The 27,422-nt window shown below is 32.1% G+C and overlaps 2 protein-coding genes across 2 annotated transcripts; one reads left to right on the forward strand and one right to left on the reverse strand.

The window, feature by feature from the left end:
* The first annotated feature begins 82 nt into the window (after positions 1-82).
* Positions 83-12,835, forward strand: LOC111619946 (eukaryotic translation initiation factor 3 subunit K-like). Its single transcript, XM_023361776.1, has 8 exons — positions 83-175; positions 5,871-5,969; positions 8,667-8,787; positions 9,451-9,525; positions 10,298-10,361; positions 10,429-10,506; positions 12,510-12,641; positions 12,714-12,835. The coding sequence occupies exons 1-8, from the start codon at positions 123-125 to the stop codon at positions 12,743-12,745; spliced, it is 654 nt and encodes a 217-aa protein (XP_023217544.1). The 5' UTR covers positions 83-122; the 3' UTR covers positions 12,746-12,835.
* LOC111619947 (proteasome subunit beta type-3-like) lies at positions 12,780-27,273 on the reverse strand. The gene is made up of 6 exons (XM_023361778.1): positions 27,182-27,273; positions 20,979-21,163; positions 19,515-19,622; positions 18,409-18,586; positions 17,775-17,869; positions 12,780-12,893 (listed from the first exon to the last, which is right to left on the reverse strand). Exons 1-6 carry the CDS (start codon positions 27,182-27,184, stop codon positions 12,845-12,847), a joined length of 618 nt encoding a protein of 205 aa, XP_023217546.1. The 5' UTR covers positions 27,185-27,273; the 3' UTR covers positions 12,780-12,844.
* Positions 27,274-27,422: the final 149 nt, after the last annotated feature.

The following is a 27,422-nucleotide window of genomic DNA, read 5'->3' on the forward strand; positions in this document are numbered from 1 at the left end:
AAGGTTTTTAAATATTTACAAAATAATAATAATAAAATTATACAATTAGACAATGTAAAATGACGAAACGGTAATCTGGCAACGCTCCGAAATTGGAAAACAGAAACGTGTTAAGAAACAAGATGGCGGAAGCAATGCGAGCAACGGTGGCATCTATGTTAAGGGGAATTGATAGGTAATTTTTTTCCGTATTTCTCTTATTTAACTAAATTAAGATCGGGATTACCATTAAGTCAACTTATACGCGATTATAGCATATACAAAATGCATTTTTCAAGAGTTACAAGCTTAAAACTGACGATATTGAGTGTGTTGTTCATTCATATTTCACAATATTTCAACGTTTATATCAGCTGTAAATGCTGTTGTTTAGTATTTTTACATTCGTTTAATGAAAACTTTGACATATTTAATTGAATTTGAATTTACTTTTTAATTTGGTATAACATTAATTTTATATAAAAAATAATAATTTGATTTTGTATAAGTAGAATAATGAAACTCGTTGCAGTTATATTTTCATAAGTAGAACGCGATATGCAGATTTTAAGATAAAGTGCATTGTTCAGAATTAATACTATATTTTATTTTCTACGCCTGCGTAAATAATTAAGCACGTAGTCTGTATATTAATGTCATAGTCTTGCTACGTGCGAATAAAAAAAATGAGATACGAGGATACAAATTTGTCTACGAACGAGGAGAACGAGACCTTATCGTAGCCGTGGGCCGTGCCCGTAACGGTACAAAAATCGAAGGAAGCGATGGTCTACGTGCGATGTGACACCGAAATCTCGACCAGTCTGCTTGTTAAACACGGGATAAGCTTTTGTGTTGCCTGCTCTGTGGCTTTGGCCGGGTCCCGATCTTGTTCGGAGCTGCGTTTGTTTCCGTTGGGGTGCTTATCTATCTATTAATGCCTTTTTACCGGGTGACTTGCCTCTTCTTTGACAAGTGACTAGAGCCTGAGATCCTGTCGTGCTCCTATTGATCACATTCATTATGCAGACACACGTGTTTACTAGTTTATAAGTTTCACATTTATATTTATTTTTTCATGTTTTAAAAATTATAAAGTTAATATTTATAAATATGAAAATGAAAAAATATATATATAAATAAAAAACGTGATGTTATAAAAATTTATTATAAAAAATCATGATTTTATAGTTTTAAGAAAGTTTCTAATATGAATTTAATAGGAAAAATAATGATTTTTTATGATTTCATGAATTTGAAAGGTTTTAATGTGTGTTACAAACATAGCTTACATATAAAATTTGTAGTATCAATTGTTGCCGAGACATAAAACATATGATGCCATGAATCACGCTGCACTCATTGTATCCATGAGACTGTGTCTGTTTCTTGTTGGTCATCGGATATGTTATGTGTGCTACGGTGTTGTTGTAATTCTCTTAGTTACCTTCAAATTCTTTTTATTTCAGTTGGGGAAATGTGTAAATGTCTTTGTTTTTGCCTGGTTTTTCAGTCCAATCGTATTTGATGCTGAAATTTTTCATTAGAGGTTACTTTCCTTATTTTTAATGTATTTCCGTCATTTTTTTCTAATTGGGCTTCTTGAAACACTGGCAGAATCTGAGATAATTCATCTGTTACATTATTCCAAAAAATGCTCTCATTGCAGTTTTGAATTTCTTTAAATAAATTTTGTATTGTAGCAAAAACCTTTCATTTAATGTCTGTTTCATGAACTGATCTGGCTTCCAGAACTTGTTTGAAAATTTCTTTTTGCATTTCTGTTTCGGTACTTGAAGTTTGCATTGCATCATCACTTGGCTCCAATCTCTCATTTCCAATTTCAGTTGTTGACTGTCCGCATTCAAGTTATACTATTACTTTGTCATTACTGCCTTTCAAGTTATAGTCACCACTATTTTCTCCAGTATTTATCTCCATTGTATTCAATTTTCAAGTAATGTATATGTTTATAAATTGTTTTTACATACAATGAATCACTGCAAGACCAGCTAAAATCATGTATACAAATTTTGCATAAGCCACATCTTAGTTGATAGTCTAATCTTGGACAGGTCTTTCTAACAATTACGTAATTCTTTTTAGTAAACTTCCAACATTTTCATTGACAAAGGATGTTACAACAACACTGTAGTACATTGATCTAAATAAGGTCAATAAATGGTTAGATAATGTGAAAATGGATGGAGAAGGGACAAAACTGATTATAGGTTTAATGGTAGTGTAGTTTAAACACAAAATTATATTGTTGATAATTGTTTGAGTGAACAAATTACTTTCTTGTATGTTTCTTGAAATATTAAAATTATATTAAAGGAAAAATGAAAATTAAAATGTAATATAAAAATGCAGGTAGACAGACAAAATTATACCAATAATAATATGTCACGTCGATAGTTGAAATACAGGGTTGCACAAGTTTCCATATAACTAGAGCTGTGTTAAGCGCATTTGAGGGCCTTAGCCATATTTTTTTAGAAGCATTGTGTAAGTACAGTATTAATAAATAACAAAAATATGACTAATAAACAATGAGATACAGACACTATAAAGGCAAGTCTCCCGATTTGGTTGCATACGATATGTGATGCAAAACTATAAATACTGTTATATTGCTACATTTGATAAAGCTGGAAAAAACAGGATAACTTAGATAATTGAGATCCTGCCATATTTATTTTTTGTAAAGTGGCTCGGCCGGTTCTAACTGATGTGCCGCAAAGCCAATCTAAGTGTGCTCCGAGATGAATTAAACAATTAAAATGACAAATCTTAAAATTCACAAAAAATAAAATGTACTTCTACACTAGTCATATAGAGAATGTACTAGAGCAGATCTGGCCAACTAATGATGGGGTTAGATTGACTTTTGGGAGTCAAAAGCATTGATGATCTACTCCATATTTTTGTTTCATGGGAGCTTAATAATCTATCCTATCAAAATTATTTTGCAAAATTTAGTCGTATTTAGTTATTGCAGAGCAATGTTCCAGGTTACCTATTTTTGTTAAAGATATTATTTACTTTTACTGCAAAAAAAAAAAAATGTATTTCTTTTTGTCAGACAAATTCTAAATTTTGCTTCTCTTCGGTGCACTTATTTTGCACTGAACTGAATTGTTTATGGTTTAATAAAACAATTTCTAATTGGTCAGCATTGGCTATAGACAAAAGGGACACTTCATATTCATCTTGTAGAGCACTGTTACCAACCCATAGAGAATAGTTTAAAGATTTCTCTATGAAAAATATGGATTTACTATTCATTCTTATTAAAATTGCAAATGTTTGTTGCTTTTTAACAAACCGTATTATCTACGATTGCCCAAAAATGATACGACAGTTGATAGGTCAATCATGATTGACTTGTTCGTGCCCGTATTAGAGATGGCTCTGTGAGCAACCTGTTTACCAGTCCTGTAGATTGGTAAACAGGTCGCTCACATATTTAATAATAATAAAGTATGTTGCAACCTTTGCATGATACACACAGGCTGTGATATACCCGAACAGGCATCCCGTTGGTATATCTGAACGTGTGGATGACAACTGTCAGTTTTTTCGTCTGCACATTTGATATGCCAGATAGACATGCCTGTTCAGGTATATTGATACATATGTAGCCAGCTTTAGTGTGCAATGAATCTGAAAAGTTTGAAGTCAGTGATTTTGCTGTTCTTGTTCATCTTCTGTCAGTTCTTCTCAGATATTCTCTTTCTTTTGTTATCTCTGTACAATTGCTTATATCTCTACTTTTGCTCTTTATGTAATCCTTGAATTATATCTTCTCAAAGAATATAAGGCCATTCTTTACATCTCTGTCTGGATAGTTTGTATTTCTTGATTATTTTTGACTTGCTAGTACAGAAAGACCCCGCTTAATGCGGGGGATACCTTCCTAGATGACAAAGCTCTGAATGAAACAGCGTTAAACGAGGTCATTTTAACACAGAGTAAATAGGGAAAGGGGAACACACGACCAAAAAATAAACAGATTTTACTTTAATTTTAAGTTATTTTATATTAATTTGCATAATAATATATGTCAAATAACAAACATATGCACACAGAAATGTGAAGTTCATTTTTTGTGACAAAGGTCCTGGCTCTTCTGAAATTCTTGCTTTTTGTGATAAAGTCGTGTAGTTTCATTTGTCACTTTTTTCTTTACTTAAGCAAATATCACTAGCAACAGATTGCGTCCAAAATGCCTCGTCTTGCTTTTCGCTACTTTCAAAATCTGGATAATTCCCTACAATTTGATTAACAATTTCGGTTAGTGTTACCAAACTTTCACTAAGGAAATCTGTAGAGAAATTCTTTGGGTTCTTCATTTTCAGAATCTCTATTTTCCAGTTCTACAGGAATTCCTTGTTTTCCCAGTTTTTGAAGGTTGTTGTTGGTAAGTCTCTACAGTAACCTTTCAATATCCTGCTCGTCTACATCTCCTAGTCCTGCTGTATCGATTAGGCTGATCAAACTCAACCTAACGATACAGTGATAGGCTCTTCTCATTGAGAATTCTTGGATACTTCCAGCCATAACTTCTTCCGCACATTGTTCATGCATTTATCAGTTAATCCTTGCCAAGCGAAGCCTATGGCATTTATGATGTTATATTTTTTCCAAAATTGCACCAAACAAACATAGATTTAAGGAAAGTACAGTGGTATGACGAATTGCCCCCTTTATCTGATTGTTTGTGTTTGGGAATAATCATATTATACAGTATACGAATCAGTGAAATGCCGTGATAATTTGAATCAGTATAAATTTTGAGCTTTTTTTTAAGGTTTCCAGCAGACTGCATTATATGGAATCAGCGTTAAGAGGAGTCTTACTGTATAAAATTATATTAAGTAAAATATATTGATTTAAAGATTTACTTTTAAACTTAGAAAAAGTTTATTTTTAAATAGTTCTTCCTTAATGTATTTTGTGGTACTAAGTTCTAGTCTTATACAAATACATTTGTAAATATTTACAATTATCATTGAATTTTCTTCGTAAACAGTAAAATTGATTTTATGATGTGGGAATCAAATGCTGGAGATTGCAAGTTAGAATAATAACGGAATTATTTTTATATTATTTAGCCCACAGTGAAATTGGTTTTGTTATATGTTGTTTTGTCTAATGTCTGCTTCTGAAGTCCCATCAATGAGTTTAAGTGAGGACTTGCCACTTATGAATATTAACTCTGCTGCATATTGATAATGAACAATTCATAACTTGAGCAAGAGTTTCTTTACATAAGAATGCTATGCGAGGCTGTTGCTTTGTGATAAAAAATCCAAAAGTGTGTAGAATTGATCTTTATTCTTGTTTATTACATTGGCCAAAAATTCTAGTAAGGAAATGGTGCAGCCAACAGATATCTTGAATATTTATCTTCTTTCTAATATAAGACTAGGGTGACTGGGTGGCGAAGGTGGTTAAGGAGTCGGCCTATCTTTATTCAGGACCTGGGATCAAATCCATGAATGTTACTCCGGGACTGTATGACTGTTCTTTCCGGGTATGTTTCGTCTCGTCTCGTCCCTTGCCATTCTAGCATTCCTGTTGTAAGCCTGGTTAAACCCAACAATGGATTTCAAAGTTAGACAGGACTATCATCTACCCCTTATTTTAAATTGTAAACAGACATCTTATTGCTAGTAAGATTGATAATGTAAATATTATTGATGATAAATGAAATCCAATAAATGAATTAATTAAATCTGTATTTAATGATTATAAGTTGTTCTTTAAACATCTTGCCCTGAACTGATACATTATAATTTCGTGATAAATAATCTGTAATTCTGATTGATAGAATATTTGTTTTCTTTATATGCATCTTGTTAATTAATTAATTTGTAAATTTTAAGGTATAATCCAGAAAATCTCCAAACTCTTCATAAATACGTGGAAATCCAAGCCAGGGAGAATGCTTATGATCTCGAAGCAAATTTGGCTGTTCTCAAATTGTAAGTAGTTTATTCTTTTGTGTTGTGTATTTTATTTGCAAAGTTCTGAAGTTGTTTGTAAGATTAAGTTATTAATGCTGTGATATAACATGCGAAACAGACTTGAGCTATAAGATAGTGCTGTGCTGTATTTCTCTATTGTTTTGGAATAGAGAGATCTTAAGCCTGAGCTCGGTTGTCAACGACTGCAGTAATCTTCTCTGAAGATGGCATTGGATGTATAATTTGATGTCGATATGTTGGTCAATGATTAATTTCACATTGTTGGGGATTGTGCAGAAGAAAATGTAAATTAAAGACTACCTCTTGGCTTTTGGTGTAGATGTAATTGGCAAAAACAATGTGAAATATTTGTGATTATGTTTTGTTCAATGTAGGATAGTTATTTAATTGGTCCATGCTTAAATCAATAAATTTATTCTGTTCTTGATCACATAACTAATATTAGATTTAGGATTGCAATAAATACAGTAGCCACTATACAAATTGCATCACCTATAAAATCCTATAAAGATGTGTTTAATTTTTAAATTATTGTTCATTTTGTTGCACATCTGAAACTGTAAAGATTGCGACGTCATAAACCCGAGATAACTTTTCATTGGTTGATAAAGTTTTTCTATAGTAGTGTTTCTGGCAATTGAATCGGACATAGGTATAAAAATAAAAACCCATGCATAGGTGGATATATTTTTCATAAAAATATACTACTGGCCAACGTGAGAAAAATGGAGTTTTCAGCACATAAAAAGTCTGTGATCATCACTTTGAATGCTAAAAGTTTAATGTTGTTAAGTATTGAGTGTGCATTGTCATCGACAGTTGTGTATCTGTTACAAAGATGAGGAGAATGATCAGGAGGTAACTGCATGAATACACACTACCAGGATAGGATGCCAAATCATCTCAGCCTGTGAGAACTTACTCCATGTTTTTCCAAAGTGAAAGTAAATGTGGGAAAAGCAAATGAGTGCACAAACCATGGGATCTGCCATGCAAGATGGATTTAAAAGTGTATTCTCCCCATAAGAAGCATAGACAATGACTTGGGCCTAAACTGTAAGAGAACTTGACTGCTCTCACGTTGGATTCATAATGTGCATGAATTTGATGTCAAACCTTACATTAGTCATAAAAAAATGAGGTCTATAACAGGGATTGATTGATGCAGGTAGTAAAGAACGGGAATGCATAATCTGGGAAAGGTGTTGGCAGACAATGGTTTATAAATGGGTCTGCAAAGCCTATGTGAGGCCTGAAAATAAACAGCAACTGGAAGAGTGTATTACTCTCTTCTTCATCAAAGAATGAACCTTGTCAAAACATGACTCCATTCAAAAAGCTTCTTGTCGGCTACTAGGCACCTTATGTCTTCATTTGCAAAAGAAAAGAGTGCCACCAATTTTAACATTTAGAACTTATTTATAGGCAGCAATATATTGACAGTCATTAATAAGATGCAATTTCTTAAATGAAATGAAAGATTGATACATTTTAGAATACGATTTGGATATGAAAAGCTGAAACAATTCTCACGCTGTGCAAACTGATCTCCATCATAATATAATATACTGTATTGTTAAGTACCATGCTATGTAATTGTTAAGTACCATGCTACGTAATTGTTGCCTATCATTTACAGCAGTGGTTCTTCATAATGAAAGTTAGATGTACCCCTTCGATTTATGCTTGTACCCTTAGGGGTACATCTAACTTTCATTATAAAATGGCATACGTTAATCAATTTGCTGTAAATTATTAACACAAGAAACAAGAAATGACAAAAACTTGCTTTAAAATATCCCAGTATGAACACCAATTTTCCTTTTAACAGTCCAAACAACTTGTTTATCCACTCAATTTGTGTGTCTATTTGTGCCGTTAGTGCCGAGTGAACCTGTAATCTAGTAAAATTACGGTTTAACCGAGCATTAATTTTAGAATAGAAAAAATTTTATTTTCTATTCTATAATTATTGCTTGATGAGATTGAGGCTTTTTGTGTTTTTACTGGACTACTGGTATTAATAATAATGAGGCATGGATTGTACCCCCACCATGCAATGCGTGTCACTGCATGCACACATTACTTGATATTTAGCAAATTTAGACATTACGTTTGTTACAAAAATTGAAAAAGTCATGTATTGTTCTGGTCGTTATAAATTTGTAGCCATTACTTTCAAGGTCAGTACACAATTATAATCTCTAACAATGTGGGGAACCAAATTTTGAAAAAATTGCTGAAGATTTATCGCAACAAATATCCCATTAAATTTTGTTAGAAATTATTGCAGATCGTTAATTATAATTATTTATTTTTAGGAAGTGTAATTTAGGCATGTATGGAAATGACTTCTGTGATTTTATATAATATACTTATCAAATAGGTACATACACATTTATTAATTAAATTTATTATTATTTATGTAAAATAAGTAATTCACTTTTAGTTATAGTTAGTTAGTTAGTTAGTTAGAGCTTTTTTATGACGTTCAGTTATAAGAGCCGCGAGAATCGTATAGTTAGCAGTCTGGGATATGCTAAATTTATTATGCGACTCGGTAGGTCTGGAAGGCTTTGGAACCGAACGTGCCAGAAAATTGGCAGCCGACTCATATTTTGTGAATTGTATTGCATCAATATTATCAGAATGTGCTTCTTTCAAAATGTTAATCATAATATTTTTGTGTTGCAGATATCAGTTTAATCCGCCGAAATTTCAGAAGCACGTGGTGGAACAGATACTGTTGAAAGCCCTCACCAACCTTCCGCACACGGATTTTGTTTTGTGCAAGTGTCTGATCGATCAGAGTCACGTATCCTTTGAAAAATTGAATGGTCACAGAGTAAGAGCATGCACCAAAATGAGGTGACAAGTGATCTGACTTGGATGTCACTCACTGTAAGTAACTTTGCAGTGACACACAAGCAATGATGATCACTTGTGATTCAAAGCAAACTAGAATGATCTAGCAGCAGTCCATTTAGTAACTATGGCTAATTCCAATGATGATGATGCTTTGGACATACTAAACTGGATCATTTTTCACGTTTATAATTAACTAAGTTTGCTATTTGTCTTTAATGAAAGTTAAACATGAAAGTCTGCCAAAAGTGAAGCATGCTGCAATCATGCGGCAAGAGGTGCGTCACTTGTGTGTGATACCATCTCGGTGGGCATCAACACACATTTTTGTTTTATCGATTCCATTTGAAAAGGCATGACAGATTCCAGATTACGTGTCACATTGCTTTGATGCATGCTCTGGTTAAGAGCTCTGAGGACGAGGCTTCTTTCTCCAATCCTTGATTTTGTCTTATCCATCTTAATCGTATGCTAGTATCTGGCAAGATCAGACTTTTTTGCCAGATACTAGTATATGATTGCTACACCAGCATTTCAATCACTTGGAAATCATTATTTTTATATGCATACTATTTTAAGAAAATTGTCATCTTCCTTGACAGAAAAAAAACAGTTTGAACAGAGCAAAATCAAGGAAATTATTGAGTTACACGATTTATTAGAAATGGCAAAATTTAGAGAGTTTTGGGTAAGTACAGTTACTTGACAAATTGTAATTTTAATCTGCATGAATAAATAATAGAAATTCCTTGTTTCAAGGAGTGTAATTTTTCAGTGTGTGCTTGACATATCAATAGTAGTTATTTGGTTATTTGGTAAGGTCATGTAGACGACTTCTGATTGAGACAGAAAACGATTATATTATGTACTCTCCTAAAGATGGATGTGTACTTGGATCCAGTTTAGTAATTTGCGGCATTAGTCAATGCAGGCCTCATATTATACATAATCCAGCAAATGACGAGGATGGAACGGAACGAGGGCAGTGAATTGACTTTGGACCCAAATCTAGTCCCTAGAGATAACCGAATATAATTTACTGCATAATCATTTGACCCATGGATCAAATTTGTGCATTAGGCAAATGTTGCAAATTTAAATCTTAGCCGTAACCATAATTAGATAATTCTTGGTAATTTTTAGTTGGTAGTATTTTCATTGATGAGTATTTAGTACATTAATATCATTTTGCAATAAAAAAAAAGTTTTATAGATTAATTTTTTGTCCTCTGTCAAGTGCTGAGGACGATAACAATGGATGTCAGGAAATGTGAGGTTCGTGCTGTGTCGGAAACTTTGACTACTTAGATAAACATTTTCAGAGGGCCGTTCATTTTACTCTACAGTTGTCATTACGGTTACGATAAAACACTGCCTTATATAATGTACAGTACTTAATACCATATATGGGACATTTCTGAACTGTATTTTAAATACAACATTTTCTTTTTTATTTATAGAAAAAAATAAAAACCATGAAAGAAATCAATACAATAACTGGTTTTGAAGACTCCATTCGAAAATGTAAGTTGTTTCTCACAATTTTAAAATTTGATTTGGTTTCAGCTAACCCAAATAACTTTCTTTACAGTCATATGCCACATAATTAACATTACCTACCAAAGGGTGAGCAAATCGGAACTGGCAGAACTACTAGGAAACTTGGAAGGTTTGTGTCATTTATTCCTTTTGTCACTTGATAAAATATGTAGATTTAGTGCCATAACCTTGGATGCGCATTATTAATTGCAACGCCCAAGTTTGCACACGTCTACACGCATCCATGCTGGGCCGTCTACAAATTTTTCCGGAATGCCGCATACAAGGACATTTTGAAAATGCGTTGTTTGACAGTGGCAAACAACAATAAAATAAATAGCTAGAGACGTAATAGATTTCTTTAAATCACATTCCAAACGGGTTCATAAATTTCTTAATGAAATTTGGAAAATTATCATTGCATGATGTTGAAATTTGAAGTGTGCTCTCATAACATTATTTACTAATGAGGGGTTTTGGGCAAAACTGGATTCAAACTATAGAGGCTGAAGACTGATAGTAAATGCTAGAATATTAGCCACGGCTGGCCAGTCATTTTTGTATTAAATGGCAATTTGAAATTTATCCGATCAAGTTTGATTTTTTTTTTTTAAATTGTAGGTCTCTATCCCATTTGTGATGTAAAGACACTTTAAAAAAGCAAAATGTGAGGAGTTTAGTTGTGTGAAAAGTACTTGGTCGGCACAAGAATGGCCCGGGTTCAGATTGACTACATTAACATTTATTACTTCTCTCCCTCTCCCTTTTTCATGTTGCTTATATTAACCCATGATTGTGTACAGTGGCAGCAATTTTCTGTGCCTATTAGTTTTTCATAGGAAATTTTACAGATTTGACTTGGCACGTAGCACGAGGACTGCAGCCAAATACCCTTGCAAAAATTTTTTCCTGCTCGTCACAGATCCTCAGAAAAAAAGCACCGTGGATTGCTGCTTGCATGTACAGTTGGGTACAACTACACATGCAAGCAGCAGTCCATGCAAATTTATCATCACATGATCGTATGCACAAGACGGCAATTTTTGGGACATCGTAAATGTTTTTTTGCAATTGCTAGATGTAGTAATCCCGACGACATGGAAGTTGCTACAATGTTTAAAGTGTTCTGTAACATAAACTGTTGCATCCCTAGGCTAAATGATTTTGCAGGTTTATCTTGTGCTCAAAAAATGCAGAATATGATTTTTCCAGTCCTTCTGAGAAACTCCTCGGATCTGCCATCATTTATTTGCAGCCGATTGCATTTCACATTATCCCACACTACTATAAAGTTTCAAGGGCTCTCACAGATATTGTTTTGTAAAGTAAACAATGTATGATGTTGAAATTTGACAGGTGTAGAAAACATTTTTCAAAAGTGTCAAATTTGATGAATGGCAATTACTTGCAGTGTGAAGTCACCGTCTTTTATTAATCTTTGATTGCATACATAAGGTTAATGTGACAATACTGTTGCATTCCCTTATGTGTGACTGACCAATATACTTATCCTCATCCTCAAGAGGTCAATATTGTCACAGTGATTAATATTTTGATTTCCATATATATTTTGTAATTGCAATAGTGAGAACCACTTCTTTTCACAGCAAACTTTAAGAATTGCTTCAATAGATTCCAAGATTCTTTTGCTATTGGAAAATTTATCTAGAAGGAATGATATGAAAATGGTATAGGGGGACTGTACTAATTCTACTACAACACTCTTGATAATTCCATTTTATATGAATTCCATGTTATACGAGTCACTTAAATTTTACAAATACACGTACCGGGCTGTGAACGGCTCACATATTTGTAAAATCTAAGTGACTCATACAACATGGAATTCATATAAAACAGAATAATCAAACAGTGTTATAGGGGGTCGACTGTACTGAGTTTTTTCAGTTTTACACGTCCGAGTGAGCCTTATCGATGATAAGATGCATAAATATCACGAATTTCATGTGTGTCGAGGACCCCTCCACTACAAAGTCCCTAAACCCTTTGACTAATCTGGACCAAATTCTGTATATGAGAGTAACTATGGGAAACATATGGTACCTAAACAAAGGCAACGCCAGGCATTCTTTGCTAACTATTGACCCAATTTGTGTTTTATTTTATTTCTAGACAACCAATTGGATTTGGCTATGTGGATGAGCAAATACGGATGGAAGGACATCGGCGACGGAATGGTCTTTGTGGCCAATCAGGAAGAAAACATCAAGACCAAGAATATTGCAGAGAAGATAGACTTCGAAAGTGAGTACACTTTGTTACTCATTCCCTTCAGCAAAATTTATGCTTATCACCAAGTCCCTTTTTATTTTATAGGTACTGCTGCTATAATGTCGTCCTGCAGGTGAAGGTATCGCTTCAAATAAAAACTTTTGTATACTGTTTGGAGTCGGAATAATGTTTTATTAATACAAAATAAAAGAAAAAATACTAGACAATACATTGCATTAATCCATTCTGGTCTTCAAAGTCTTCACTGTTACTTTGTCCTTTTCACTGAAAAAAGAAAAAGGAAAATCAAAATAAGCTTTATACAAATTGTTACCGAACAAATATGACAAAGCCATTGATTGGCCCTAATCATTGTGGGCTATAGCACATGTTCCTTTCTTGTAATTCCAACCAAGTAAGATCACAAAGCTATTTTGTATATCTGAAAATAGATGATGAATCCATTCAATTTCTGCCAAATGTTACCATTTCACAAACTACAGAGCAATAGTTCATCAAAGGAACGCAAATGACCATTAAAAAATTCCCTCTGACGTTGACCAGTTTGTGCCTGGCTTAACTGTAGTTAGAAAGTAACAATAGGTTGATTTCTCAATGGCTAATCATTAGAAATATAAAAACTAAGTGGCATGTCAAATAATTTTCAAGTGACATACAGATACAGGCCTTAATGTAGGTGCCAGTGCTATCCACAAACTTCCTCCAATGACAGAGATAGTTGTCACTCTATCTGCATGATAATCCTCTGTGTATTAGTTTTGAATGAGAAGCGTTGAATACGGCAAGATGTTCCTTTACCATATGCCACCTATGCTGGGATTATAAAATTCCATTGGTCTATAATAAAATGTGTACATGTGCACACATTTTATTATGAACTCTGCAATATCAAAATGCCTAGTTACTTTCCACCCACACAGTATATAATAATACTCCCCAATAGGACTGGCAGCCATTCTCATGTATGAGTGTTCAGTACAGTGATGACTTGTCACTGTACATAGCATGCAATAATAAGTATGTTGTGCACATTTTTCAACTTAAACCTTAAAATTGAAGAAATACAAATCCACGTATAGGAGAAACTAAATTATTGTGATGAATTTCTTGACGACAGCTATTTTAGAGGGTAACCAATACTTTGCAGTATTAAACAAAATTGGTTAGTGATATCTATATTTTCTGGGCCACACCAGATCTTGAAGGCCAGTTAATCAAGATATATTTTTAAACTTCAAGAATTGTTAAAACCAATTTGACCAAAACAACTGAATCACAAAAATGCTTATGAGTTTAAAATAAATCTTGGGTCACTACTAAAAGTAGAGTGGAATAATTTTCACACAAAGAGACTCAGAAATACAATAACGTACACTAATCCTCCATCATTTCAATAGGAATAAAGCCAGGGCTGTGGAGTCGGTAGATTTTTACACGACTGACACTGACTTTGCCTTACCAGGGCGGACACATTAACAAAATAGGCCCGGAAATTCTGACATCATCACGTGACCAAAGAATTTAAGCTTCCATAAATATAGTTCTAATAAAGATAAAAAAGTTTCTACATTCTGTTACATAGCTAAAAAACTGTTGTAAGAAACGACACAGTCTTATCATTATCCAATCTCAATTATATTATAAGCACAGAGCCCAAAAGGTAAAATTTGGTACACAGGGTTTCACGAGAACATACACTAAGAAGGAATTTTTTGAAATTCCCCCCCGGAGGATTAAGGCTTATCCTAAAGAATGGCTTCCACTATACTATTTTAGATGCCTTTTTTGCAGGGAATCAATCATATTTTTAGACCCTTCTAAAAGTTCTTAATGATATTTAGTGCTCCATCATATTCAAAGTTGACACAGGGAGCGCATGTTTGCTTTATTAAAACTCTTCATCGTAATGTTCGATTTTATGTTCAAATTCATATTTATGAATGACTCTGGAAGATCCAGCTTATTTTTGGAATTAAGTAAACCTGAACAACTCGGAAAGTGTCACGAAAATGTTTGTTATTCATCACTTAGTGCAATCACTAATCAGTGTATAGTACTACTGAGTCTTAATTATAGTTATTCTGGTGTGGTAAGCAGATCTCTAAAAATTCTCTAATTAGGCCCTCCCTCTTCCAAGACTAATTCTTGCACCCATTGAAAACAGGTAAGATTGGCTACAACGTAATAATCTTAATCTTTGCTATCGTTACTTTTTCCTCGAGCAATGCTGGGCTCATCTGCTAGACAATGTATAAATATGTATTTAATAATAATTACTTTTCTGGTTGTTATATATAATAGAAGAAAAGTGTAGCAATTGGTCAAAAACATAACTCCATTCCAAATTTTTTACATTTTTGGACTCAGGAAACTTCGAAATGTCGAGATATGCAAAACATTCAGGTTTTTTTTTTCCTGTATGTACAGATGTTATACTGTCGGGGGGACAAACACTCTACTGAAACTTGGGTTGCTGGCAATGCTGTATCTTGGATAATGTCTGGATATTGCAGTACTGCCATTTTAACATTCAAACTTGAAGACTGGTCAATGTGATTTATTTTTTCCAGTGCAATGTAAAAATCATTTTGTAAGATTTCCTTTTCTGTCTGTGCTAATATTAGAACTCAAGCTTAATTTTCAGGGTAGAGATGAGTTTTATAAAAAAAAAAACTAGCAATGAGCCAGATGTTGCTTGGGCAAAAATTAACGATAACGAAGTTTAAGATTATACTGATCTTACACTGGGTGCAACAATTAGGTCTCCTCTCTTCCAAGACTAATTAGAGAATTTTTAGATGGGTCTAAAATTATGTTTGATTTCCTGCAAAAATGCAAAACACCGCATCTAAAATAGTACAGTAGAATCCAAATTCTTCAGTGAAATCCTTAATCTGATGAATTAACATGACAAAATGAATATTGATAGAGTAAATAGAAATATTATGAAATTAAAGGCTGTTCTCAGTTGCAAAAAGTACTACAGAAAATTATATTTTATCATTTTGATAAAAATTTGAATAAAACAATATAGAAATATAATGAACATTTTCTTATTTAAATAAGAAACAACTCTGTTGAGATTACTAAACATACGTTAAAACAATTTAAAAACTTCACAAGCATAATAAAGTCCTGCATTCAATTACAAATTGAATAAATAGGAAAATAAATAATTTTAAATAATATAATTAATTAATTATTTATTTAATATAGTGATACAACACACAAAATTGTCACTAAAATAGAAGTAAGTGAAAAATTGTGTGTGTTAATGAAACCAAAAACAAAAGTACAGCAGCTAGGAAAGGATGTGTATATGCTGTGTGACACCCAGAATACTAATACGCAGCAAATAGCAATGTAATATATTTTTTTCTTTTTCACTCAATTCTGTTTACTTGTATCATTCAATGAAACTTATGTAATAGTGTTTTTTCACAAGGCACACACAAAGAGAGATTCTTTCTTTCATGTAGAGATGTGCAGTTTTTGCCCTTCTTCGGTTCCTTTAATTTTATTGGTGTAAAGCTAACTTAAAATTTATTATAACTTCATAAAGTAAAAATATATTTCTCCTACTTATAATATTTTATAACGTTCAAATTCTTTTTAAACATTACAGATTACAGCAACATTATTTTTACTAAAAGAATGATTCACATCAATTATAATTCTAAAACATATAATATATATATATATATATATTTGTTTATGTTTTCAATTACAACATTTAACCAAGACAGTGAAAATGTTAAAATATACATCACTTTACTAGGATATCATCTTACAATTTTTACAAAATTATTTCTATCTTTTAGTGATGAAAGACTACATAATCTGTATATTCCCATTACTACACTACAGGATTTACAATATAATTTTGTCATAATTTATGTTTCTAATCCATTATTTCTGTTAATTTTGTTATCTAATAAAAATATTTGTAGTACAAATATTTTATACAGTTATGACTCATGTAAATCATTCTTTCATTGGAATTAAAAGTAATGGTACTGTAAACATAATGTACAAAATTAATTTGGATAAAACTACTCTACACAGCTAAGTAGTGTGTTTGCCCCACATTACATCTCTGATGCTCCTTAATTAATGTCACATGTTAATGTCCTTGATACGGCCCTAACATAATGTATATTAACAATTGAAGAACTATTTTCGAGTGGAATCAAATAGTTCCTGAACTTTTCCAGTAAACTACAAGTATCGCTATCATTACACGGTAACTTACAGATGCATGGTGGGGCCTAATAGGGATGATGTACTTAAATGAGCTAATCGGCTGTGCTACAGCTAAGGAAACATAACTAAAATAAATTCACCTTTCTTAACAATTACAGCAGTAACAGAAATTGTACAACTTTAGAGTTAAGATATTTGAATTTAGCGTATATGTAGCCATGCTCAGAATCTGCTGAGATAACACGTAATTCTAATTTCTGTTCTAGCATTGGATACTTGACTATAAATTACTCGGTTGTGACCATTTTTATTACATTGCTGTGTGCAACATATTAATATTTTGGATGACACAATATTGTTTTAATATATACACCCTTTCTAGTTGTACATTTTTTTCTCAGTTTCCTTAAAGCATGTAATCTTCATTTATATTTCAGTGTCAATTAGTTTTGCATGTGTTATATCAATATTTCTTGGGCTGCAATTTGAAAATATTGTAGACCTATAAATTCCCACTTTCATCCATGTGACTATCTATATCTCCTTCATTAATCTCAAGAACAGAGTTATATAGACGAAAACCTAAACCAGATATGGAAAGCTTAAGGGCAGGAGGCCCTGATTAACTATAAATGAACTTCTGATGCAAACTGGAAGCCATGTTATTTCAATTCAAAAAATTTTCCCTGAGAGGAGTTAGACAGATGATTGGCATGACTCTATTGCTAACAGGAAAAGTATGATGTACTGGGGAAGACACTAATTATTTGAGATACAGTTCCTACATTTTAACTTTAGTTTTGTTTAAAATTAAGTAAACTTACTTATGCGATACGCTTCTATAAAGTTATTTATTTACTTTTCGATTTTCTCAAATTTGAGATTCAGTACTAAAAATGTCTAAATTTACTTAGCACTAGAAATTCCTAAATTAATACTTACATTATGTACACTATGCCACCCCATCCAGCCAGAGCATCTCGGTCAAATGCATTGACTAAAGCCTGGGATATTTTTTCAAACAGGTCGTCTGGTTCCTAAAAACAAAGGCATTCAGAATTAAAACTAATACGGTTGATCAGAAGAAAAATATAGGGATGTAACCAGAAATTTCTGAGGATTACATCTTGCATAGATTTTGTATAAGTAAGCAGGCTATAGTAAAAACATAACAACCCAAGATCAATAGGAACATTTTGTGCAAGAATCTGCCATATTGTTATGACAGCTGCTTGCATGTTAAATGCAAACCAGTGAGACACGTGACAATACTCAATAGAAGAAGAAAAGGCTGAACAAGAACCAAGTATTAAATTTTTTTATTCTGCACCTTGTGGCTGTTCTTTAAGTTAGTCTAGTGTTTCTTAAGTTAGTCTAGTCTCTGTTCTCTGTTAGTCTAGTGTTTGAGTCTGATAAACCTGTTTTTCATTTCATCCAGTGATCAACTGGTTGAGACGTTTTTATGCTGTTTACTTTTAAGCTCATGTAGGATGATAGTGGGGCCAGCAGAGAGCCCCATGTGGGAAATGTCATGCCTATGGTTACATCCCTGTGAATATATCATTAATCTCCTCACCAAATCTGGTTCCCAAAGTGCTTCACACATTCCAAATGCCTGCTCTGTGCTAGTTCCTGCCACAACAAAGTCCTCCGGTTCATTAGGACATCCTATTAGGTCGGTACTACAGACGTATGGCTTCAGTGTTACCGGATCCAATCCAGCAATAATGGGCTCCACAAAATAAGGGCCAAACCTGTCAGGAAAAAAATAAAAATAGTTAAGTAATTTTGAGCCCAAGTTTATAATAAACAAAAACTATTTTAAAAAAATATTAAAAGAATAGTTTAAACAAATCATTTTAAGTATTGATATCAAGCACTAATATTTGCAATTAAGTTGTAGAATTTTATCCGATGGCAATTAAGTTAAATTAAATTGAAGACTTTGAAAGTGAATAAATGGTGATTCCTTTTACAACAGACTATTATGTCTTCAATTTAATTTTTAAACAATATTATTTGCATAACTTGGAAATAGTTGTAGAAATATAAGGTTTAAATTTTAGGGTATAAATGAGTTTTTAAAAAATATTGTAAATGCCAATAATGAATAAAATTTTCATTAAATCTGACCCAGTCGAGACATCACGATTTCCCTATCCATCTCCTCACTCCTTTGATCAACCTTTAATTGCCAAAATTAACCCCTTCCTAGTATAGCATCACTGTCCCATACATAGAAATAACTCTGTCAAGTTTAAAAATTTTTGGTTCATCCAGTCCTAAGATGTAATGCAAAATAGTTGACAACACAATTTTTTTTAAGGATTTTGTTTTTACATTTTTAGGCTCTTTGAATGTGAAAATGTTGAGAAATAAGAAAGCTGGGGGTCAAAATTTTGCTGATCACCATACTTTTCCTATGTTACGGCTGAGAAAGTAAAAGGCTCTCCTAATGCTCAAAATATATAAGAGTTAATGCCAAATTGAAAACACAGATTTGAAGATGAACTAAATGCATTTTATTCTGTCACACACACAAAAAAATGCTTCATTGTCAATAAACGGTTAAACATAACAAGCACCCTGTTTAATTCTTCTTCATAATTTTCAAAGAAATGTATGTGCATAAATTTACATTTAAATACTTGACATCAAAGTACTGTAAAAAGCAAATCTTACCTTCTCTCGTAGAGGAGATTGGATACCATAGCACAAAATGTTTTAGGTCTGATCTGTCTGTTTTCTCTCAGTTCGTAAAGATTCAGTCGAAATTTTAATCTCTGAGCACTGCAATTAAAGATTTTTACCAAGAGAGATTAAATGAGTATAGTTGTATCATTAAAAACAATATGTAAAAATAGCAAATAGTGGATAAAAATAAATATTAAAAAAATATTTTATCAAATTTTAAATTTTCTATTGCTTGCATTCATACATGTTAATTTAATCGTTTTTATAGTTAAAATTCTGTTTATTTGACTACAATTTATGCCAGGAATATGACTTTTTCAGAGTCACCATTCAAATTTCTAAAAATAATGTTCTATCAATACATAAAAAATGAATTTAATAATATAATTGCAACACTTCCAATAATTTTACTGCATGTTATCATGCAGCAAAATTTCACAAACAAGTGTCACATGTGGAGGATAAGAAAACAATAAAAGTTTCACAGGGATAAGAAAATTAGTGTAAAAGTAGTAACTGTAATCTTACAATAATGTTATGGTTAGATGTTACCTAATTGCTTATCTGCTTACTTTAATTTAATTGTTGTATTCAAAATTAATAGTAGTAATATTAGTACAAAAATCTGTGAATGATACTTGTTTATGCAAATAAAGCCAAGTAGTTACCCTAATTCCCAAACTATGAGGGCCATTCTAACAGAAAAAAAACGTTTTGATCTGACAAGCTGTGCAGTTCTCCCATCACCCTCCACTGCTACGTCATGGACCTTCCCATGTTTTCACACCAGTCTGATGTTAACAGTTAGCCACAATGATCGTTTTCTGTTTACAGTGTGACTTTGAGATGTGTGACAAAATTAAAGATCCTGCCAAGTGTGAGGTTTGTAGTGTAATATGCTTTTTGAATGCAAAAAACATCTGCGCTATTGAAATTTACAGACAGATAACTGAGGTTTATGGTAATGTGATGAACGAAGCTTCAGTTCGAAACAAACAGCGGGGATTGTTGTCCAGAGGCATTGTGCTTCTTCAAGATAATGCACGTCTGCATGCTGCTGCATTGACGAAGAACTTGCTTCAGCAGTTTAAGTGGGAAGTTTTTGAACATCCTTCTTATAGCTCTGACTGGGCTCTGAGTGATTACATCTTTTCCCAAAACTGAATGAATTTTTAGCCAGGAATCACTATGGAAGTGACAACAAACTGAAAGAGGCTGTTAATGACTGGTTCAAGAACTTGGCAGTAACTAAGTGTGCAGAAGGCATAGAAAAGCTAATGATACGCTATGACAAATGTTTAAATTTGTATGGTGACTACGTAGAAATATAGCTAAGGTATCATATATGTTGTTTCATTATCTTAAATAAAAATATCTAGCGAAACAAACGTTCTTTACTTTTAGAATGACCCTCATATTAATAGATAGAAACAACACTTATAAATCACTTACACTGTGATGGTATCTGTTGCCAATCCTGGTAGTCCCAAGTACAATCTGGGGCCCATTTCGAAAATCTTTTGGAAATCGACTGCCACCAGCTGGGCCCGCACGCCAAAGCGACGGTCCGACGCTATGGCCACACAGTCTTTGCCTTTCATGGCAATGACCAAACCACCATTATATTCCATAATACTCTGAAAAGAAAGATACTTTTATTATTTCTTAATACAATAAATAGATTATAATACATCATAATCTTAAAATGTATAAATTTATGATTTAAAAATTAATTTCTAAGCAGCCAGCCTAACTGCATATTGTATTTTTCTCTTTTTTGCTTTTTTATTTTATGTTTTTTCTTTTCCTTTCACTCTCGAGAAAAAAATTATCATAATTCAATAAACAAAGAAAGAAAAATTTTTATTAAACAATTTTATTAACATGGTATGATTTTTTAAAATCATACCATGTTAATAAAATTGTTAAAAATTACATCTTTTATAATGCATTAAGGGTAATTTAAATGTTTTACAAAATACACATAAACATTTGTTTTTTAATGTGATTTTTGTTGCTGCATATTAGATGATAAGGATTTTACATCTGGATTATGCTTTGTTATTTTTAAAAGTACACATGCAGAGCTTGATTCGTCCATCATCCTATTTCTAAATTTATTTTTTATAAAATTAATTTCAGAAAATAGCGACTAGCATGCCCACGTCAATGAAAATATTGATAAAATTGCTTTTGCTAATGTTTTTAAGCAATCAAAAGTTTCAGGAATTGCATTCCACGTGGTTAGAATTTCATCTTCGGCACTTTTATTTATTATACCCAATAATCGATTATTTTCAATTACTTCCAAATCTTTTCTTAAATCAGCAAATTTTTGGTTTCATATGGAGCTTGACTGAAAATCAATTACTTGCATTCCTGTCATGCAAGTTTAACCAGTCAAAGAGTTTTAAATTTAATTTATCAAAAGATATTTTATAGGGATATAAAATTGTCTAAACTGCATAAATCTTGCAGAAAATTCCTGGGTCAGGGATTGAATTATCGCTGAAAATTCTTTTGTTAGTTTCTCTTGATTTGGTTTTTCATGACTTTCAATGCCAGAAAAAATTTTTGTATTCAAAACATGTTTATATGAATTTGAAAGAATGTCGCAATTAAAAACTTGTAATTTGACTTTGAACGCTTTGATTAACCCCAAACATTACAATGATCATTTTATTAACACCTTGTAGCTTGATATTTAACTCATTTAAGTGAACATAAATCAGTAAAAAAATAGTTTTGCAAGCCATTCTGCACCCATTAATTGACTGTATTGTTCAATAATATTCTCATTATTTAGAAATAATCTAATTTCCCCCAAACAATCTACAAATCTTTGCAAAAGTTTTCCGTGGCTTAACCACTGTACATTATTGTACAAAAATAAGCTACTGTATGATAAGTTTACCTCGTTTAACAATTCTTGAAATTTTCTTTAGAGCCCGTGCTGATATAAAATTCACTATTTTTGTCACCAAACACAATCATAATCCAAAATTTTCAAACCTGTCTTGGCACATAACACTTGCTGGTAAATAATGCAATGGAACCCAAGAATTGAATGTCCAATACGTTTTGTAAATAAATTTATAAACCCATTTTCCTGTCCAATAATGCTGCGAGCACCGCCAGTTGTTACTGACACAATTTTGGAAGTACATATTTCTTTTTTGCCCAATGCATCTATAAATGCCTTACAAATGTCTACTTCTTCTGTTGTTGTTGTTAGTGTTGATAAACTTATTAATTCTACTTTTTTGTACGTTATTTTCTTCAAAATAATGTACAAAAATTGGTAAAAGAGCTGAACCTGTTACATTGGTGGACTCAACGCAAATGGAAATAAAATTGCAAGATTTTATATCTATTTGTTGTTGAAAGCTTACATTTTCTACCATTCCCAAAATTCTCTCATTCACCGTATTCCTTGCTATTGGTATATCTTTAATTCTTTGGATAATTTTTTCTTTATTTTCAAAATTTTCGAATAAGTACAGTGCACATTGCAACCAAGCCTCCTTTAAAAATTTACCTTCAATAAAAGTTTCCTGTATTGAGAAATAGCTTTTGAAGCTTGATAACTAGCAGTAGTAGCATTTGATTAAGTTCCAATATATTTCATTAAGGATGTAGCTTGGGCATTTTTATTTTTGAAAACACATGATATATACTCCTTTTGCTCTTTTTCACTTTGATTGTGAAGAGATTTGTGGTTGGTTTCATAATGTCACTATACTGATGATGTTCTACAAACCACCGTTCCTGAACATAAAATTTAAATAGCTTTACCGTCCTTATTAATCATGCCATACCTATCGGTCCACCAAGTTTGAAATTCTCTGCTACTACCTGTTTCTGATAATTTCAATTTTTTCATTGAACTAGTCATAAGAAATTCTAAAAAAAAATAATTTAAAACCTTATGAATTTAAAATATACATATAAATGCAATAATTACCTTAAAATAAAACCGTAGTGTTTGTAAATAATTATATTTAACATGTCAATGATTAAAGTTTTAAAATGACACATACAAATGCTCGGAATTACAAAGACTAATGGCTCATTGGCAATGCAGTCTGTTTTCACAACAGAGCAAATTAATGCGCACAACCACAGGACTGCATCGATCATACCACAAAATGATATTATATAATAGGTAGATATTCAGTACTATAAATTTAAATCATAAATTATTTTTAAAGTATGGATTGTTGAATTCTAATTCATATTTTTTGTGCAAACCATCAAAATTTTCTTTTGTGCCATAGNCGGCAAGAAGCCCTAGAGTTTACTTACAGTATAAAACTTGTATCCTGGGTATCGGTTTAGAAGGGTCAACCATCATATTTTATTTTATTTTTTTATTTTTTTTTTAGTTTTTAAGTAAAGTTTTCCAAGAGTGCTTTTTAAGCACCAGAGATAGAATGGAATACAAAATGAAGGAAACAATTGTATGTTAGCTTTTGTAAAAGAGCTCTTGTTCTCCTTATCATCGATGCGAAAAGAAGTAATTTTTTTTTTATTCTTCTTATTTTTTTTATCTAGGATCAGCAAAATTTTCGGTTGTTCAACAATTTATGGTTTTTCTCTGGTAGATTTTTACTACTTTTAGAATATTGGTTTCTTCTCTTCAATCGTCGACGAATTTCGTATTTGAGGTATCCTTGGTAAATATGTAACAGTAAGATTTCTGAAAAAGTCGTTAAAAATGTGCATCTGGATATGTACGCCCCGCTTATCGTATGAGACTGATAAGAATATTCTTTTTTTTAAAAAAAAATCATATTTTTTGTGCGTGCCATCATAATTTTCTTTCGTGCCATAGGTTCACCATCCCTGAAATAGGGCATCTATAATATATACCTCTAAATAGCAGACACATTGAATAACAGATGCTGTTATCCATCCATAACCTACCTTATAAAAACACAAAGCCCCGTCTTCAATATTCTGAAAGAATTATGTACGAAATATTTTAAAACAAAAACAAATAATAGGTTCAAATACTCTTCCAGACGACAAATTTTGACTATAGGCATTGAATAAAGACCGACTTAAAATAGGAATAGGGGAGGAGGACAGCTTATAAAAGGCCAAACAATAATCATCTTCATACATATTAATGTTATTAGACTTCTGCCTTATTGTTGGAATTACTCTTCCAGTCCCAAGAAACCATAAACTTTTCTAAAGTTATTCACTCATTTGACAAGAACCGTAATACAACAGTAATAAATAAAAAGTTTTAAGGTTATTTATTTATGAAAGTTCAAAGATTGTGTTATGAAGACGATTTGCCTGCCACTTTAAAATGTAGGAAGATATTTGGTTTAACAGCTTTGTGGTGGATTAAATGCAATTTTTAATAGACCAGTTATTAAAAAAATCGAAAATGTTCAAAAAATTACACCTATTTGATACCTACAAAGTAGACAAATCATTACATTAATTTTTATTAGTCACTTAAAATGATGTTATAAATGCAAGAATAATGTACATATTTCTTACCCCTTGAAGTGGCTAGCAAATTGTCTTCATAACTCAACATTTGAACTTTCACTGCCTAAACCCACCTTTATCCACCCTTATGTTCATAATAAATTTAAATTTTTGTTTCATTACTTCCACCCAGGTTGTTTTTAATGAATAATTAAACAATATTTATGTTTTGTTGTAATTTTTATCTTTCATTTAATTAAAGCATCCTGTTCAATCGGCTTGCTATTTAAAATTAAATTAAAATGAGATTCTTACAGTTAAAAAGATACCAAATATAGCCTAAATTTTAAATACATTTGCTAAGTATACTTTTCAGTATTTTCACATTCCTAATGCAAGTTTGATGTTTTTGTAATCATTGTATTCTATACTATATGACTGCGTAAAATACAACTGGCACATCTCTCCTAATAGCACACAAACTTCTTGGTCCCGACATGTCTGCTATTCAGAAGTTATACTGTATTTGTCTAAGTTTGGCACGATTCGGACTTGACTTGTTCGATCACACAGCGAATACAACTTTCAGCCTGGAAAGAATATGTTTAGTGAAAACACTGTGTGTTTGACATTGAATTTGACACAATTGAAATTGAGTCAGTGCAGAAGCTTTAGGCAGACTGAAAAATTCATGCATGTTATCTACTATTGATATCCAAGAAAATATGCATTGTAATTCAGGCTCCCCATACTCGTTTCTACTTGCACTATGTGGCATATGACAAGCAATTCATAAAAATCTGATCTAGATTGTCTTGATATCAAAATGTCAAAAAAAAAAAAGTATATGACCTCTCTAAGATAATAATTTCAAATGTTCATATTAATCTAGCTATATGCAAGATATCAAATATTCTGAGAAGCAACACACACAAACCAAATGACCTAACAAGTTGGTGTACAAAAAAATTAAGTTCAGAATATCTTGCATCATTTTGGCTTTCTGTACACATCAGGAAGATCTGTAACTGAAATAAGATATCAAGTTTGTGTGATAAAATATTGTAAAAATATATACATATAAATAAAGCCTCAACCAAATCAAATCTTTAAATGCAAGGCGATCTCAGACTACAGAATTCGAATAGACAATAATTAATTTACCAAATTAAGGATGTACAATTAACTGCGAGCAAAGCCAGAGAAATACAAAGTTTTCCTACCCGGTTAAAGGGCCATCACAGATAAAAGTCAAATCGTAAAAGCAATTTCACTTTTACCTGCCCGAAAACGGCCCATTAATCGAGGTAAAACCATCGTTCACCAACCATTAAAAGTGCATTGCTTAAAAACTACATTAATTCGACTCGACGTCAAAAAATAAATAAAAATACGGCTCCGAACATGGCAGTCGGGATCTTATCAAAGCTGCAGAGCAGGCCCACAGAAGTAAAACAGTAAAACGAATTAACCAAAATACAAGCCCTTTGCACGATATAGTATATATCCCAGTAGTAGTCCGTACAACGGCATTTATCACATTTCAGAAGTTTTTAGCCATCAAACGATTTCCAGATTTAAATTGGGCTACTTTACTCCTACTAGTAGTAATAAAGTTGCCCAATTTAAATATGGCAATTATCCAGTTGGGCAATATTTTCAGAAGTATTCTGGAATTTTCACTTTTAAATTTTACTTCATTTTTAAGGTCTTCAAAATTCCACATAAGCTACGTCTTGCAGTCGCACACAGACCGACGATTCCTTCGACTCTCTCTCTCGCTCCCACGGGCGAGGTCTGCGACTTCGACTGCCCCGTGCGGAGCCGTAAACGGATTTCGATATTCAAAATTGATCTTCGGGTTGTTTGGATTGAACATTTGCTGATTGTACCTTGCATAATCAGTGATAAATGGGATACCCCTTTTGTAATTGTAATACCCCTTTTAACAAAGAATTCTCTCTGAAAAAGGAGAAGTAATATAATATAAAATTTAACATTAGAAACAGCATTGAAATGTCATTATTTTCATATTAAACTCATTTAAAATGCCATTCTCATAAGCCACCATTCAAAAGCTCATCAAACACAAGAGTTTTGTGATAAAATAAACTATTTTATCACATTAAAAAGTATATATATAAGTATCTTAATATATAAGTAATACTTTACAAAGGTTAATAAAATCTAAAACATTAAATAATCACCATTTTGAATCGAATTTGGTCGTCACCACAACTTTTCAACAACTCCAAACAGCAGAATCATTCAAGAATAGCGCCTCCTCGTGTCGAAAAAGCGATCGTTGTATAATAATTATTATTTTTTTAAATTAAAGTTTGATTAAATATATTAATTTATACAAATAAAATGTATTATTTTTTATATATTTTAATAAAATAGTTTAACAATTCAATTAAATAAGTTATTAAGCAAATTTTTGAATCG

This window comes from Centruroides sculpturatus, unplaced genomic scaffold (assembly GCF_000671375.1).
Source record: "Centruroides sculpturatus isolate CEXI.00-Female unplaced genomic scaffold, Cexi_2.0 scaffold235, whole genome shotgun sequence".
NCBI lineage: Eukaryota > Metazoa > Arthropoda > Arachnida > Scorpiones > Buthidae > Centruroides > Centruroides sculpturatus.